Source organism: Betta splendens, chromosome 5, assembly GCF_900634795.4.
Source record: "Betta splendens chromosome 5, fBetSpl5.4, whole genome shotgun sequence".
In the NCBI taxonomy this organism is placed as follows: domain Eukaryota; kingdom Metazoa; phylum Chordata; class Actinopteri; order Anabantiformes; family Osphronemidae; genus Betta; species Betta splendens.
The window spans coordinates 2,032,204-2,048,067 of NC_040885.2; the positions used below are offsets into that span (position 1 = coordinate 2,032,204).

At 43.7% G+C, this 15,864-nt stretch overlaps 2 protein-coding genes across 2 annotated transcripts; one reads left to right on the forward strand and one right to left on the reverse strand.

The window, feature by feature from the left end:
* The first annotated feature begins 464 nt into the window (after positions 1–464).
* grm6b (glutamate receptor, metabotropic 6b) lies at positions 465–11,306 on the forward strand. Its single transcript, XM_029151475.3, has 11 exons — positions 465–828; positions 1,899–2,488; positions 4,518–4,734; positions 5,683–5,818; positions 5,912–6,066; positions 6,347–6,487; positions 6,562–6,762; positions 7,369–7,508; positions 7,760–8,383; positions 8,455–8,766; positions 9,995–11,306. Exons 2-11 carry the CDS (start codon positions 1,952–1,954, stop codon positions 10,232–10,234), a joined length of 2,703 nt encoding a protein of 900 aa, XP_029007308.1. The 5' UTR covers positions 465–828; positions 1,899–1,951; the 3' UTR covers positions 10,235–11,306.
* On the reverse strand, positions 11,274–15,516 carry traip (TRAF-interacting protein). Its single transcript, XM_029151477.3, has 16 exons — positions 15,319–15,516; positions 15,034–15,152; positions 14,887–14,944; positions 14,711–14,794; positions 14,523–14,562; positions 14,305–14,432; positions 13,921–14,015; positions 13,695–13,808; positions 13,528–13,615; positions 13,344–13,433; positions 13,178–13,266; positions 12,930–13,085; positions 12,537–12,582; positions 12,302–12,406; positions 12,175–12,225; positions 11,274–11,843 (listed from the first exon to the last, which is right to left on the reverse strand). The coding sequence occupies exons 2-16, from the start codon at positions 15,129–15,131 to the stop codon at positions 11,736–11,738; spliced, it is 1,350 nt and encodes a 449-aa protein (XP_029007310.1). The 5' UTR covers positions 15,132–15,152; positions 15,319–15,516; the 3' UTR covers positions 11,274–11,735.
* Positions 15,517–15,864: the final 348 nt, after the last annotated feature.

The following is a 15,864-nucleotide window of genomic DNA, read 5'->3' on the forward strand; positions in this document are numbered from 1 at the left end:
GAGAGAGAGTACGAATCAAATTGCCGCTCATCTAATCTCTCAGATTGACAGAGCTCCATCATCCGTCGTGGTGGGAGGGGGTTCTACCATTTGGTTGTATGAAAAAAAGGGCTAGTGCACCTAGTGCTTTCTTCACAGACGCCTGCATGATAATCCCAATCTGTGTCCATTAGTGCAGAGAGAAAACGAATGTGGAGAGAGTTGAACAGACAGAAAGAGAAAGAGAAGACGAGGGAGTGAGAGAGTGAGAGAGTGAGTGAGTGAGTGAGTGAGTGAGTGAGTGAGTGAGTGAGTGAGTGAGTGAGTGAGTGAGTGAGTGGGTGAGTGAGTGAGTGGGTGGGGGTGGGGATGGATGGAGGGGCTGCCTGGACAGAGATGCACACAGAGGAAAAGAAAGAGAGAGAGAGAGAGAGAGAGAGAGAGAGAGAGAGAGAGAGAGAGAGAGAGAGAGAGAGAGAGAGAGAGAGAGAGAGAGCTTTTAAGGGATTTGCCAGTGATTTGTGGAATCTCACTGCTGTAATGTTGCACTTTTTCCCCACTTTTCCAGGATTCTGCCATGATACTATACCCGGCAGCTGCCAGCGTCAGCCTCCTCGTCGCGTCTCCGTAGATCGCAGCCAACTGCTCTGAACCGCTGTTCCTAGTGCGCCGTGCGTGTTTTAGCAGAGCGCACGGCGGCTGTGTGAGATGACAGAGGATTTAGTTTGGGTGGAAAACAAAGAGCCGTGCCTCTAGGTACATGAGCACATTTTGCACGGTGGACGGAGGCCTGCGTGGAAAAGCTTGTGTGATGGATAAAATCAAGGCTGGTCGATGAAGCATGGACAGGTAAGCAGTGCATGGAAGGAATTTTTCTTCTTGGATCTTAAAGGAGACCAACAGGAATTTGCAACAGTTGTTGGATTTCATCTTGGATTTCAAATCCCATTGAAGGAATTTTGGCTTATTTGAAATTATTTTTATGAAAATGTAAAACATGCGCAGAGCAGGTAAATTAGAAATTGTAGTAAGTAAATAATGTCAATAAATCAAAGTAAATCTGCTTCCATACAAAATATAAGTTATGTACATAATGAAATGATATTAACGTAATTATGACATATTACTGTCTGCTTATAATTTTTTTAATGGCCTCTTTTATTATCAGCTTCCATGGCTGTTTGCTACTGTGGGTTACAGATATAATTAACGTGCTCCAGCTTTTGGAGCATGAAATGCCGCAAAGGTTCACTTGACGTTTCTTGTTCTGCAAAATTTATAATGTTTTCCATCATCGGCTTTCAGCTCTTCATGATAAAAGCTCCCAATCTTCGTTGTGTGTCACGTTGCTTTAAATCCTCTCTTCAGCTACAGTTTTTGTTTGACATATGTATGTGTATATATATATATATATATATATATCTATATAGATAGATAGATAGATAGATAGATAGATAGATAGATAGATAGATAGATAGATAGATAGATAGATAGATAGATAGATAGATAGATAGATAGATAGATAGATAGATAGATAGATAGATAGATAGATAGATAGATAGATAGATAGATTATTATTAGATTAGATTATTTTAATGGTTATTATTATCTCCTTTGTTGTATATAGTTTTACTGTGGAGTTCAATCCATACAATGACGTCAGACTGAAGGACTAAAGGCGCATTTTTACAGAAGTCCTTGCAGTATTGCACAGCTCCACCAGTAGACCTTGGGAGCTAAGAATGGAATCGTTTTCTCCTCCGACCTCATCAAATCCACACCCCCATCCTCAATCCCTATCTCCCACCATCACACAAAGAAATGTGAAAGTTCTTTCTTATCTCTGAAGGTTTTCTTACACTCTACGCTAAGAAAAATAAAAATATCAACCTTGAAACCTCCTCTCTGACCGTTTTCAGGTGTCAGAGGTAGAGGGCGTGCCCTGCTGCTGTCAGTACCTCTGCTGGTCACCATGACAAAAGAGGCCTGCTCGTCCCATCGCTGCTGCTGGTTTGGCTCACCACCTGGGTACAGGATATGGTCCTGGCTACTAGGGGTTCTGCTGGTGGGAACCATCCCAAGCTCGTTGGCACAGCAGGGCAACCAGCCTCAGTCCATCAAGATCGAGGGTGACATCACCCTGGGCGGGCTGTTCCCCGTGCACTCCCGAGGGCCTGCTGGGGTGCCCTGCGGGGAGATCAAGCGAGAGAAGGGGATCCATCGCCTGGAGGCCATGCTTTACGCCTTGGACCAGATCAACAGTGACCCCGACCTGCTGCCCAACATTACACTGGGGGCCCGGATCCTGGATACTTGCTCCAGAGATACCTACGCCCTGGAGCAGTCGCTCACGTTTGTCCAAGCCCTGATTCAAAAGGACAACTCAGATGTGCGCTGCTCCAACGGGGAGCCTCCCATCATACCCAAACCGGAGAGGGTTGTCGGGGTGATTGGAGCATCTGGCAGCTCGGTCTCCATCATGGTGGCCAACGTGCTTAGACTGTTTGCGGTGAGACCCCTTTTACACTTCATCTTATCAAACTCTGAAGGGTTAAAATGATACAAATGAATGAATTCTCTACTTTAATGTATTCCCAAATGAATAAATAGAAACTAACAAGCAGGAGCCCCCCAAAATTGAAATCAGGTATCCAAAACTGGACCTTTTAGGACAATCAGGCTTTTGAGACGTTCAAAACATTACACACAACCATCTCACTGCTACTTTACAAACGCACATTCAACCTGATGTGACTTTGAAACAAGTCCTTCAAAGCAGCAATTAATGTCCACTAAGGTACGTATCGATAACAGCTACACGGCACCTGATTGTGATTACGCTGCCTCTGCACACTAATCTGAAGCTTTGATAATTGATTACACCGCTGGCAGAGATGAAGGGACACAGAGTCTGTGTAAATCCCACATTACGCCCTATTATGTTCCTGACACAACCATTGAGTAGAATCCAAGCACTAACGTGGGTTCAAATGGAACTCAGACATTTCTAATTGCCTGGATGCAGCATTCTTAACATGGAGGATGCTCCAGTAGCAGCTGGCATACAGGGCAGATGTTAACTACAGCGTTATAGATCCCAACCTCCACTAAGCCCCTCTCAGCAGCTCAGGACCCTGGGCTGAAAATAGTATGAGTGCAGAGAGCTGACATTGGTTCTAGGATAACAGCAACTTGTGGCCCGCGTGGAGCAGATTTAGCTAAATGCTGTGTTTCTTTTTACGGCCCATCTGCGCCGTATCCGGTCCCTACAAAGCCCTAATGAAAAGGGCAGTGACGTGAAACACAAGTTAGTCAATTAATCAATTAACAGGAAATCAATCATGCTTCTTACAGGGTTTGTTGCTTTTTGAAAGGTTATGTATTGAATAGGTCCACATGGTCAGAGAAACAGCTCTTCTGGCCTTTTTGGTGACATGGTATAAAATTAAATCAGGCCGAGGAGGTTATTGCAGTAATCAATTAATTTCAACTTCCACACTTTGAATGAAGCAGTTTTGCGTTTCGATGGGGATGTTATTTAAGAGCTAAACTACAGTTCATGTCTTCTTGGCTCGGATCGCTGTAATATCCAGAGCAGCACGACTGCGCTGTAACAGGATCCTTGTGTTACTGATACAGCTTATTGATCTTAGAAAGGAAACTGGTCCAGATGCTGGGCTGAGATGAATTGAATGGGGATTATCTGTTCTGTTCACTGCCAAACATCTCAACACTGAAGGAGACAGACTCCCCTGGACACCTGTGCGACCTGCTCAACTCGGCGGCTGGGAGTTTAGAAAGTTCGCTCCTGGTTAAGGATGCGCTCGGTGACATGGAGGAGGTGCAGGAAATGTGAACTCCTGAGGTTAATGCAGAGCAGCAAATTTAAGCTGCATGTGGCCATCAGAATTAAATATATTGTATGGCTTACAGCTGAGGAGCGCTAACCTTTTCCTAGTCTCTTGATCTCTTTCTCTCCCTCTGTGCTTAACATAATTTGACTAAAACCCCTTTAATCCTTCTAGATAATCTGTGAAATGGTTCTCTCCGTCCTCTCTCCTTCTCCCTTGTGTCTACCTTTCTCTCCTCATCCCCTTCAGAGGGCCCGGTGCTAAGCCACGCTCGGGGGGCCGACATTAGCAGGGTTAACAGGGTCGTTGGGACGGTCCACATAAACTGTGTCATTAAAGTTGTAGTGCACTAGTAAATTAATCTTTTCATCCATTTTTTTTTCAAACAAATGCTTTTACAGCTGCGCTTCCTGCCATCTGTATTTCGCCGTGACGTTGGCCGCATCCTCGGAAGAAACCAGCTATGAAATTGCGTGACAGTCGTATTTTGATGCAGAAGGCCTTGATTTAGACACTCTTAAGGTTTAGTCTGTGAGTAAGCGGTGCATCATCCTCTGGCTCAGTTCACTGCCTCCTCCTGTCATTCTTTTTACCTTCACATTCACTATTGGCCTAATAATCAGCATTGCTCATGTTTTCCACTTGACCTGACTCTTTGGTCACCACTGACCCATCCGTGTGCCTCAGATTCCCCAGATCAGCTACGCCTCCACTGCCCCAGAGCTGAGTGACAACAGCCGCTATGAGTTCTTCTCCCGTGTGGTGCCCCCCGACTCCTACCAGGCCCAGGCCATGGTGGACATCGTCAAAGCGATGGGCTGGAACTATGTCTCCACGCTGGCCTCCGAAGGCAACTACGGGGAGAGCGGCGTCGACGCCTTCCTCCAGATATCCAGAGAAGCAGGTTTGTGTGTGTGCGGTTGTATGAAAATAAATAAATGAGTCATTCACGTTGTGTTTTTATCCTATGAGAGAAAAATAATGCTTGAGGACTAAAAGGGCGAACAGAGGTCATCACCTAAATGGGTTTAAAGGCTTAAATGCTCTTATTGTAAGGTTTAGCCTCAAATGATAAAACAGTCATACACATGTCACACAGTGCTATAAATCAGCAGTCGACTGTTACAGTTCAGCTCACCTTTGCTTCAGGATGTTGTTTGATCGCACTCTTCACCTGGTGGATCTGCTACTTTGGTCCAGACTGAAGAACGTTAACAGAGAGTCAGTCGGGTTTGATACATGCAATGTACTTAAAACAACGGAGACAAGCAAACCCGGCTCATGTGTTGATGGTTTTTAAAAAATAAACATTAATAATTTAGAGCACATATCATTTATAGTTCATACTATGAGATATTCATAGACTGACCATTGATCTTCAAGCCCAATGTGACAAAACACAAGGAGCAGCTTTGCTACTATTTTGTTGCTTACGTGCAAAATGACGAGATGAATCCAATATAAAAATATATACTGACAGTGGCTGCAACCGAAAAGGTGGAGGATGTGATGAAAAGCTGTATGTAGGAGTTCTCTGGCCCCAAGCAAGAAAAGGTGATGAATGCAGTCATAAAGTGCCTCTGATCCTCATACGTGTTTAAATTTGCTGATCTTTTGAAAAGGAATATTTTATTTGCACTTATATATAAGTAAAAGCTCAACTAAATTATGCTTTTATTGCATTGCCACTATTTTATTCAACAGTAATATTTTAATGTTATCGTGAGCTGTAATATCCTTGTGTTGTTTTTACAGTGTGCTTTTAAGGTATGACGTTAATAATTATTACTTACACAGTGACAGGAAAAAAAACACGACTCATGTCAAAGTATTTCCACTGTGTCTGACACAGGGGGGTTGTGTATTGCACAGTCCATAAAAATTCCCAGAGAACCCAGACCGGGAGAGTTTGATAAAATAATCAAGAGGCTGATGGAGACTTCCAACGCTCGGGGAGTCATCATCTTCGCCAACGAGGACGACATCAAGTGAGTTACTTTAACTTAATTCCTCTTCCAGCCCCTGTTTGGTGGTGACACTGCATTAGAAGGCGTGTAATCTGTCATCTGTGTTATTATCAGGCGGGTGTTGCTGGCGGCCAAAATAGCCAACCTGACGGGCCACTTTCTGTTTGTGGGCTCCGACAGCTGGGGGGCAAAAAACTCCGCCATCGAAGACCAGGAGGAGGTGGCGGAGGGAGCCGTCACCATCCTCCCCAAGAGAGCCTCTATCGATGGTAGGGCCCGTTCGTTACACGCGCGTCCAGCCAACTGGAGGCAATATGAATATGCAGATGGCACTGATGGATGCGTCTAATAGCAACACAACTAATAAGAGAAATGCGTGGTTCGGAATGAACAACCTATCGATGCGGTAAATGTTGGGTAAACGGAGCTGTGGTCATATTTCACGGTGCAAAATGTGTTGTGGGTGTAGCACAGTATAAATATTTATCAGACTGGCTGTGACCTTTTCATTAAACATGAATGGACTCTGCTGTCGCTAAAATGATGCAGGGTTCGACCAGTATTTCACCTCGAGGTCTCTGGAGAACAACAGGAGAAACATCTGGTTCGCAGAGTTCTGGGAGGACGACTTTAAGTGCAAACTGACCCGGCCCGGCGTCAAATACGAAGCGGGAAGGCGAAAGTGTACAGGTACGAGGCAGCGGTGCGCACGTGCGTGACGGTGAGACGTTCTGAGGTCGCCTGACACGTTTGTCGTCTCCCAGGCGAAGAGAGGATCAGCCGGGACTCGCAGTACGAGCAGGAGGGCAAGGTGCAGTTCGTGATCGACGCCGTGTACGCCATGGCGCACGCGCTGCACAGCATGCACGTGGACCTGTGTCCCGGCTCCATGGGCGTCTGCGAGAAGATGGACCCCGTGGAGGGACGCATGCTCCTGCAGTACATCCGCGCCGTCAACTTCAACGGTGAGCTTGAAAAGAGAGAAAAAAAGTTTGCTCTCGTGCGTCAAGGGCCGTTCAGTGAACGGTGGCTTATTGAAGCTAACGTCAGGCACAGGAGAAGCGGGGTCAGCGACATGTTTCTGCTAATGTACAGTAGAAAGACCACAAAACGCACCTCCTCCCCCGGGGCAGGGGGGGAGGGGGGGCTGCCTCCTCGCTCCTCCCCCGCACACGACGCAGCCGCTTTTCAAGTCACAGTTTGAGAAATGAAAAAAAAAAAAGTGTTCCGTGAAAGCATCCTATTTACCGCTGGGCTCCTGGCGGACGACCTTGGCTCGCGTGGAAAGTGTTCTGATTGAGCGCCTGCAGGGACCTGAGGGGAACATTCCATCGAGTTAAGGCACGAGCGCAGAGTGCGCCGGCTGACAGACTGCGCGCGCGGAGCGCAGGCCTCGCTAAAGAGCATCCTGCACTCAGCTTTCACATGATTTCACAAACAAAGACGTGGGCGTTTCTCGTGTCTTCTTCTGGAGGACTCGCATCCCTCGTGTCCCTTGACTCCAGACCCCTTTTTTGAGCGTTTTCTTCCAACAGCGCGCAGGTTGTGAACGCCCTGTCTCCATCCAACAGGCAGCGCAGGAACTGGGGTGATGTTCAACGAGAATGGAGACGCTCCTGGCCGCTACGACATCTTCCAGTATCAGCTCTCTAATGTCAGCAGCCCTGGGTACAAGGTTATCGGCCAATGGACGAACCACCTCCGACTCAATGTAAATATAGATGCTCTCAGCCAGTTATCTACACTTTGAACGTGTAGTAATAGAAGCACATTTATACTTTGGACAGTATCCTTTGAATTTCATTTAAAGTAGATGGACACAAACACATCATTACCATAATAGTTTAGCTTTGCAAACAATCCTAATAAACATGACTATAGCAATCAATCAAGCATATTCCTTTGTGTCTTATATTACACCACTTAAAGAATAACAATCATATGTTTGTGCATTCACCACAGCCAGAAGAGATGCAGTGGTCGGGTGGTGAGCACAGGGTCCCCGAGTCAGTGTGCAGCTTCCCCTGCGAACCCGGCGAGAGGAAGAAAATGGTGAAGGGCGTCCCCTGCTGCTGGCACTGCGAGCTCTGCGACGGCTACCAGTACCTGCTGGACGAGTTCACCTGCGACACGTGCCCCTTCGACATGAGGCCCCTGAAGAACCGCACCAGCTGCCGGCCCACGCCCATCATCAAGCTGGAGTGGAGCTCCCCATGGGCCATCATCCCCGTCTTCCTGGCCATCCTGGGCATCCTGGCCACCACCGGCGTCATCGTCACCTTCGTCCGCTTCAACGACACGCCCATCGTGCGCGCGTCCGGCAGGGAGCTCAGCTACGTGCTGCTGACGGGCATCTTCCTCATCTACCTCATCACCTTCCTCATGATCGCGGAGCCCAGCGTGGGGGTGTGCGCCTTCCGCAGGCTCCTGCTGGGCCTCGGCATGTGCATCAGCTACTCCGCCATGCTCACCAAGACCAACCGGATCTACCGGATCTTTGAGCAGGGCAAGAAGTCGGTGACGCCTCCGAAGTTCATCAGCCCCGCCTCTCAGCTGATCATCACCTTTATTCTCATCTCAGTGCAGGTACGAGTCCGAATGCTCCTTTTACGCACATCAGCCCTCAGGTTCTTAAGGTTCCTTCCGTTTCTCTGCAGCTGCTCGGTGTCTTCATCTGGTTCGGTGTGATGCCCCCCCACACCATCATTGACTACGAGGAGCAGAAGCCTCCGAACCCAGAGTTCGCCCGTGGAGTCCTCAAGTGTGACATGTCGGACCTGTCCCTCATGCTGTGTCTGAGCTACAGTATCGTGCTGATGATCACGTGCACCGTGTACGCGATCAAGAGCAGAGGGGTCCCCGAGACCTTCAACGAGGCCAAGCCCATCGGCTTCACCATGTACACCACCTGCATCATCTGGCTGGCCTTCGTGCCCATCTTCTTCGGCACTGCCCAATCGACCGAAAAGGTGAGGGGCTCGACAGGCAGAATGTGCAGAGAGACAGTTTGAACCTGCACTCACACAACAACTGAGCACAGTGATATGATGGAGTTGAGGCTTTGCAAAATTATAGTACTCAAAAAACAATAATAAATAAGACAACCTTACTAATAAAAAGACAGTAAACGAATCCCAAACTGTTCAAAGTGAGATCTGGCTTTCTCACCCATCACATCCTATTTGCGTCCTGCTGTACTCACAGGACGTCCTGCCTCCACTGTACTCGCAGTTTAATTTAGCTCGTGGTCTCGTACTTTCCGCCATCGCAAAGTACAAGACTGATGGGGGAATCTGTGAAGACTAGAGATGTGCTTTGACTGACAGAGAGCCATATTATGAAGCAGTCAGGCTGAACCAATTACAGCCCGAGGTGCTTTTAACGTCTTTTCACCTCGTCCGAATAGAAATGAGGGCTGAATGAATTAAGGAAAGGAAAAGGGAGAAAAAGAATGAGGTCAGACAAACTGGGGAAGGACGGGTTCCCCCTCATAGACCCATATGACCATCCAGTTCAGTTACTCATCACTTAGATACTTCTCAGTCTATATTATTAGGTTTTAAAAGCAAAACTGACTGTTATCCTCCCATCAATGTCTATAGTTACATATGCATCATGCAGTTATTCTGAGATGGTCTTGACTCAAGGCAAGCACATACTGTAAATAATTCACTTTTTTGGACAAGTAACTGAAAAGGCTGTAAAAAAGGCAGAGATGCTAAGAGAGGTTTTGCTCTACGTACAGTATATGAGCCTGCGAGACACCAAGATGTGCTGCCGGGGCTGAAGATAGTGTGTGATTTATGACTTATTTATGCCACAAATATATCTTATTTATGGCACATGTGACTTGATTTATTTAAGGTCTGCACAGTTTGCTTGAATAATGAGTTTATAATTTATTAGAGGAAGATCTGAGCAGAGGTTGAATGCCGTTAGATTGGCAATAGGAGGAAGAGCTGAGATGAGTAGACATGTCCAGATCCCACCAATAGAGCATCCTTTGCAGACTACAAAGTGAAAGACTGCAAATCATTCACTGCTGTAAAACACTGGTTCCGATGCTGTGAGGTGAAAATTGAAAGATCACACTGTGATACCTGCTGCGACACTCAGACAATTATATGCAAGAAGCAGATATGTGTTTGTTGTTTTCTAAGACGTGCATGATTTCTTTGCTTTTTCTTTCTGTCACAGATGTTTATCCAGACGACCACCCTAACAGTTTCCATGAGCCTGAGTGCCACCGTGTCCCTGGGCATGCTCTACATCCCCAAGGTTTATGTCATAATCTTCCACCCGGAGCAGAACGTCCAGAAAAGGAAGCGCAGTTTCAAAGCAATCGTGCAGGCGGCCACCGTGTCCACACACCTCTCGCAGAGGTCCAGCGAGAAACACAACGGGGAGTCCAAGGTGGAGGTGAACAGGTCGCAGTGAGAGGACACAAAGGGAATGCTGCGTGTGCATGTCACGAGCCCGCACCGAGATGGCTGATCCCAAACACAGAAGAAAGAATGAAGAAACCAAAAGACATTTCGTGGAGATAGTTTATTTTCATACTTTACACCCCTCGGAACTGACACACACACACAAAGAAACTCGGGGGACCTTATAGATTTTCACAAGGACAAGAAAGTTTGACCATTCTAAATTCAGATGAATTGTAAATGCTCTTTTTGTAACAACACACACACTCAAATACTCACATTGACAAGTTGTTCTTCCCTACAGGACGATGTACATGTGTGTGTGGATTTGTTCCAAACCCACTGCATGAATAGTAATTTACATGTAAATGCATTTTTTTAAAAAAACTGTTTGCATGGGGTGTTTGTGACTTTTTCCCAACAGTACATAAAGGAGGAAGTTTTCAACAAGGCACGACCATGTTGTGTTACTGATTCTAATTAACTCCTGAAGATGTGATGGATCACTGAACTATATCCACCGACAGTACGATCATTCAACATGGCATTACTATAGAAGCTGGTTCAGTTGTCAGAGCGGTTGTTACATCAACACAGGATGTGCAAAGGGTGTTCATTTCTTTTTGACTTGTGACTTTCTGCACATTAGAAATAAGAATTAGCATTTCTCTAATGTTTGTCAAAAATAGCTGGAATGGGTTTTGTATAGCACCACGTCAAAATTACAGGTAGGTTCACCATGTCAGAAAGCGCCATGCGTCATTTAGTAGGAGGCAACACTTCCCCATTTGCAGTGTACTTCTTATTACATGATCAGTGTGCAACTCAGGTTCTACTATTCTGACTAATGTTGTTCTTGGGAATTCCTTTCTGTACTGGCTCAGCTTTTTCATTATAAATTAATTCAGCTGTTACTGTGCCGTCTACTTTATGTTTTTCTGGCATTGCGGGGTAGCTGTCTGTAGGTTGTATACTGCCCTCTGCAGGACAGCACATCTCAGTGAACTCAAGTCTAAGCATGATCAAGAGGACATTGTTTGTAGACCCCACGCGTTTCCAAATAAAAAAAAAATTGTTTATTATTTGAGAGTTGGTTGTAAGCCCAGCAGGACCATTACATCTTTAAAAAAAAACCTACAGCATATGTACATGTTCAAAATAAGCTACTATTTTTCAGTCATCAACACAGATGTATCACACATCAGTGACAATGATATAGGAAAATTCGCACATACAAACTGCTGTAGTACGAAGGCAAAGTCTGTGGCAGACAGACGCCATATACACAGATAACAGCTACACAACACACAAAAAATGACAAAAATGTACATCAGGTCGACAGACTTCAAAATCAGAGCGTTTGCTTCAATCGTTCAGTTCAGAGTTCAGTTTGACTGAGTGGCAGAACCAATAAACGATGGTTCTATGATGCCTAGACCAGCCCCAACAGGCCAATACACATACAGCATCCTGATCTTGAAATTCATATTGTGGGAAGGAGTTGATGAAATTTACTCGAGGAAGCTGTCCAGAGTCAGGCATGTTGCAATCTTGGATGGAGGCCTGCTCACCTTTTTCCTTTTGACTTTCACCAATGGGCGAAGTTCAGACAAAGGAGACTGGAGTAGAGCTGAGTTAAGGACAGAGTTAATCCAAAGTCAAAGTGAATGCTTTCCGATGGGTGTTTATCCATTTGTTACTATAGTATTGTAAATATTACAGTCTAATATAGTGCAGTGTATCACAATAAGATGTTTTCAAGCTCAATAGTTTAATCTTGACCTGGAAGCTGACCTGTACATAAAGTAGATGATGGCTAGGATTTATAACAAGAACTGTAGAAGGAAGCTGAAAAGATAAACAAATATTAAATCCTTAAGCATTAAATTCATCATATAAATAAATCAGGAAACAATTGTTTGACATATACAGAATGTTCTCAAAGGATACAGGCTGGATGAATTTTGTTCGTCCTCCTAATCCATCATAACCAGTTCTAACCTGAAATACGAAGAATTTCATGCATTAAAACAAACAATAAAAAAGGACTTTGAACAGATATTGGTGTTGTACATACAGCTCCAGGCTTTCTCTGGGGGTCCAACATACTACCAAAAGTCTTCTTTCTAAAAAGGAGGGAGTTTCTCAAAAATGGATCCATAGTGCCACCTTCATCTCGGGCCTGCGAGTAAAAAAAAAAAGAAAAAAAGAAAAAAAAAAAAGATTTTATTTATTCAGTTATTTATTTATTATATCTTCTTTTTTCAAGGTAAATAAAAATGATGAATGAATGGTGATTTTTAAAAACTTACCTTGGTTAAAAATGAACTTTTATCATTATGCTTGAATGGGGATGTTCTGAAAGTGAAGCATTTTACAAGTCATTTACTATAGCAACATCATATAAACTAATCTATGTTCAACTATTGTAAATCCCTTATTATAGTTAATATTGACCTGTATATTATGTCCATTGCATACCCATCTGTAAATATCACATATTTTCTCCTGCACATACAGCTTATTGCACTTCTGGTTAGACCTAAACTGCATTTTGTTGCGCTGTACTCGTACATGTGTAATGACAATAAAGTTGAATCTAATCTAACAAAGTATACAAAGACTACTTGTCCACTTAACTTCCACATTTAAATTAACGATAATCAAATTTTTTCCATGCAGAGAAAAACAAAACAACAACTTACCCTGGATGGTCAAGACGCATCTTCTTAGATGGAACTTGTGTTGTTCTTTTGACCATGTCATCTGGCGTAGTGACGTCATAAGTAATGTTGAGGTCAATGTCCTCAGTTTCCGCAGGGTGATGCAGGCGAGGCTGCTTCAACTCCATAGGGGCTGGGCTGAAAGGCAGGTGTAGAAGCAATGAATACATGTGGCTCACTGCACATTTTCATAATAATACAAGTGTGACATGTGATGCTCAAGCACTGACCTTTCAAAGATGATCCGACTGAGCGCTTCATTCGTCCGTGTTGGTGTGCTCAGAGTCTTCTGAAGTAACTCCACTTTCTTTTTCAGACTCTGTGCGTGCAACAAATACAACATGTTGATCTCTTTGTCTAATAACAAAAGTCTGTGTTATTTTTTATCTGCCTTACAGTTATTTCTTTGTCAGCATTGATCAGTTCATTCTGAAGAGACTTCATCTCCTCTTTGGTCCGATTTACATCTGTGGTGGCTTTTTGTAACTGAAATAACAAGTTTTTTCAGAAGTTTAAAGTTTTCAATTATAAATTGTTAGTAAGATATGGACTGATTAGACACTTGCTACCATAAGTTAACCTTGTTGTTTGAGAACAGCACTTCTCTCTTCAACTTCTCACACATGTCATTTGAAGATTTGATGCTTCCTTTAAGATTATCATACTCTCTGTAGAACATAAAAGAGAGAGACTTTATATTTTCACAAATCTACATTTAGCCTGCTCAGTGAGACCTGGGGTCCTTACTTTTTGAGTGAAATGCAATAGATGGAGAGCTGCTCCACAGCAGCCTGGCTGACACCCATATCTGTGATCATGGACTCCACTTCTGCTCTTTGACCCTGTAACAACACGTCCAGGCTGGAAAAAAAACACCACAGAGCATGACTTTACTTATGCAACAAGACACAGACAAATAAGACATAATAACATAAACATGTTTGACAAACATCAATATTATAAATGTCAATACCTCTCAAAAGTTTTCATTTTGGTTTTAAGCCTACGGACCTCATCCTTGGCAGCCTGAACATCATTCTGTTGGGTCTCAAGGTAAGTCATCTGTTTCTGTCGGTGGTCAAAATATTAAAACGTTACACAGCACAGCTTTGTTCAGCCTTACCTTTAGAAGGCATTTTCACAAGTTATGATAATCAAAATTGGTAAGTAATGAAATTTTAAGGAAATGTTATCATGCTAAGAAATTCACAGTCACAGCATGCGAGTTATTATTATAACAGATTTCAAAACGTATGACCCAGTTTTGGTGACAACATATACTTTTCTATACAAACCACTGACTGGAAAATATGAGTACAAATAAGAAAGTCTAATCAATACAAAACAGCCATCTTACTCTGAGAGCCGAGCACAGCATCTCCTTCTCTTTGACCTCTTTCCGTATACCATCTAGGTCCCTCTTTTGCTTGTCCACAGTGTCCTTTAAACTGTCAATCATCTTCTGTTTGTCCCGCCAGTCTCGCTCTAGAAATGTGTGAAAACAAATAAGAAACCAATGTGAATAAAAAAATTAATCAACAGTCATCATTATCAAAAACTAATTGCCTTTCTCACCTTTAGAGCTTAGGTGGACCTTCATTCGGTCAAGCTCATTCTAAAAAAGAAAAGATATGGCTCCAAGTAAAGTGAAACATTGGCAAAATAGCTAATTAATACATTCTACCTGAGAATAATGTACACGCAACATTTTAAAGACTTAAAAACAGCAAATTTACTGGTGACAGATGGTGCACATTTTATACCTGTAAGCTTTCTGGGTCTGCCTTGTTTTCCTCCTCTCCACCAATGTCGAAAAACAGCTTACTGATAATGTGTCTGGTGCTGACCTACGCAAAAATACAAAAGTATTCAGGCTCTTTCTCTGTTTGTCTGTCAATGTTTAATGGGGGCTTTCGGCTGTTTATCAACATTTCGGTACCTGTTTTCTGCATTGTGGACATGTTTTTGTGGGAGCTGTCTGAAACCACTGAAGAAGACTGGCAACAAAGGGGAAAGAAAAAAAGTGGTCGTATAAACATCTCATGCAGCTAAAGGTGACATTTGACTTCCTATATCTGGATGTTACCATTCATAATGGAAAGTGTGTCCGCAGTGAATAGCTGCAACGTCTCTGGAGTGATCGAAGAAATCGGAGCAAATAGTGCAGTAAGCTCGAATAGGCATCTTTATATAACAGGGATCCTCCTATTATGGAAGAAAACAGCTCGGTAAAACGTCTCAGTTACAACTGCAACCTTAACAATACTGTGTGATCTAATGCAAGTTCTATTAGCTAGTATTAGCCAAATTTGAGCTAAGGTTTTTAGCTCGGGCTAACGCTAGCTGGTTATCTAGTCTCCGTCACACTTACCAAATAAATATGTTACGTGACTGCGAAGCCTTTCGCAATAACGCCAAACATTGCTAATCTTCCCGATGTACTGTCATTTTAAACCACTGGTGTCGACTAACAAATACTCGCATACTAACACAAACTACGCTTTAGCCATCGACGTTCTCGTTCTCCCCGCAATATGTTCAAACGTTAAATCCCGCCCCCTACGTTGCGTTTACGTAGTTCCTTATAAATCCCGGGCACAGTTTCTTTCACGTCACCGAATGAGCGGTTCACTGTATTTTGGTACGATTAGGTTTTCCAGAAGTGGGAATAGGGCTTCGATTGTGTTTAACAACAATTTATGCTACCTTCTTTACATCGATATATGAAAAAATTACAGATATTTATATATTTAAAATTATCCTCATTTGTAATTTGCACACTTGTCCGTAGCACTTGAAATACGCCATAAAGATTATATTTTGATATGTGATGTTATAGGACAACAATAATATAATACCACATATAACAAGTAAATTTCATCTAGGTCTTCCATCTGTTGACAGTTTTCCTACCCTG

Bases quoted from the DNA above. Each gene is read 5' to 3' on its own strand.
- traip (XM_029151477.3), bottom strand. From the start codon at position 15,131: ATGCCTATTCGAGCTTACTGCACTATTTGCTCCGATTTCTTCGATCAC. The intron at 14,945-15,033 runs GTAACATCCAGA...CTTTGTTGCCAG, and splicing joins CACACTTTCCATTATGAATG to TCTTCTTCAGTGGTTTCAGA. The intron at 12,583-12,929 runs GTAAGTTGTTGT...CTTCACTTTCAG, and splicing joins ATGCGTCTTGACCATCCAGG to AACATCCCCATTCAAGCATA.
- grm6b (XM_029151475.3), top strand. From the start codon at position 1,952: ATGACAAAAGAGGCCTGCTCGTCCCATCGCTGCTGCTGGTTTGGCTCA. The intron at 4,735-5,682 runs GTTTGTGTGTGT...TGTCTGACACAG, and splicing joins CCAGATATCCAGAGAAGCAG to GGGGGTTGTGTATTGCACAG. The intron at 7,509-7,759 runs GTAAATATAGAT...CATTCACCACAG, and splicing joins CGAACCACCTCCGACTCAAT to CCAGAAGAGATGCAGTGGTC.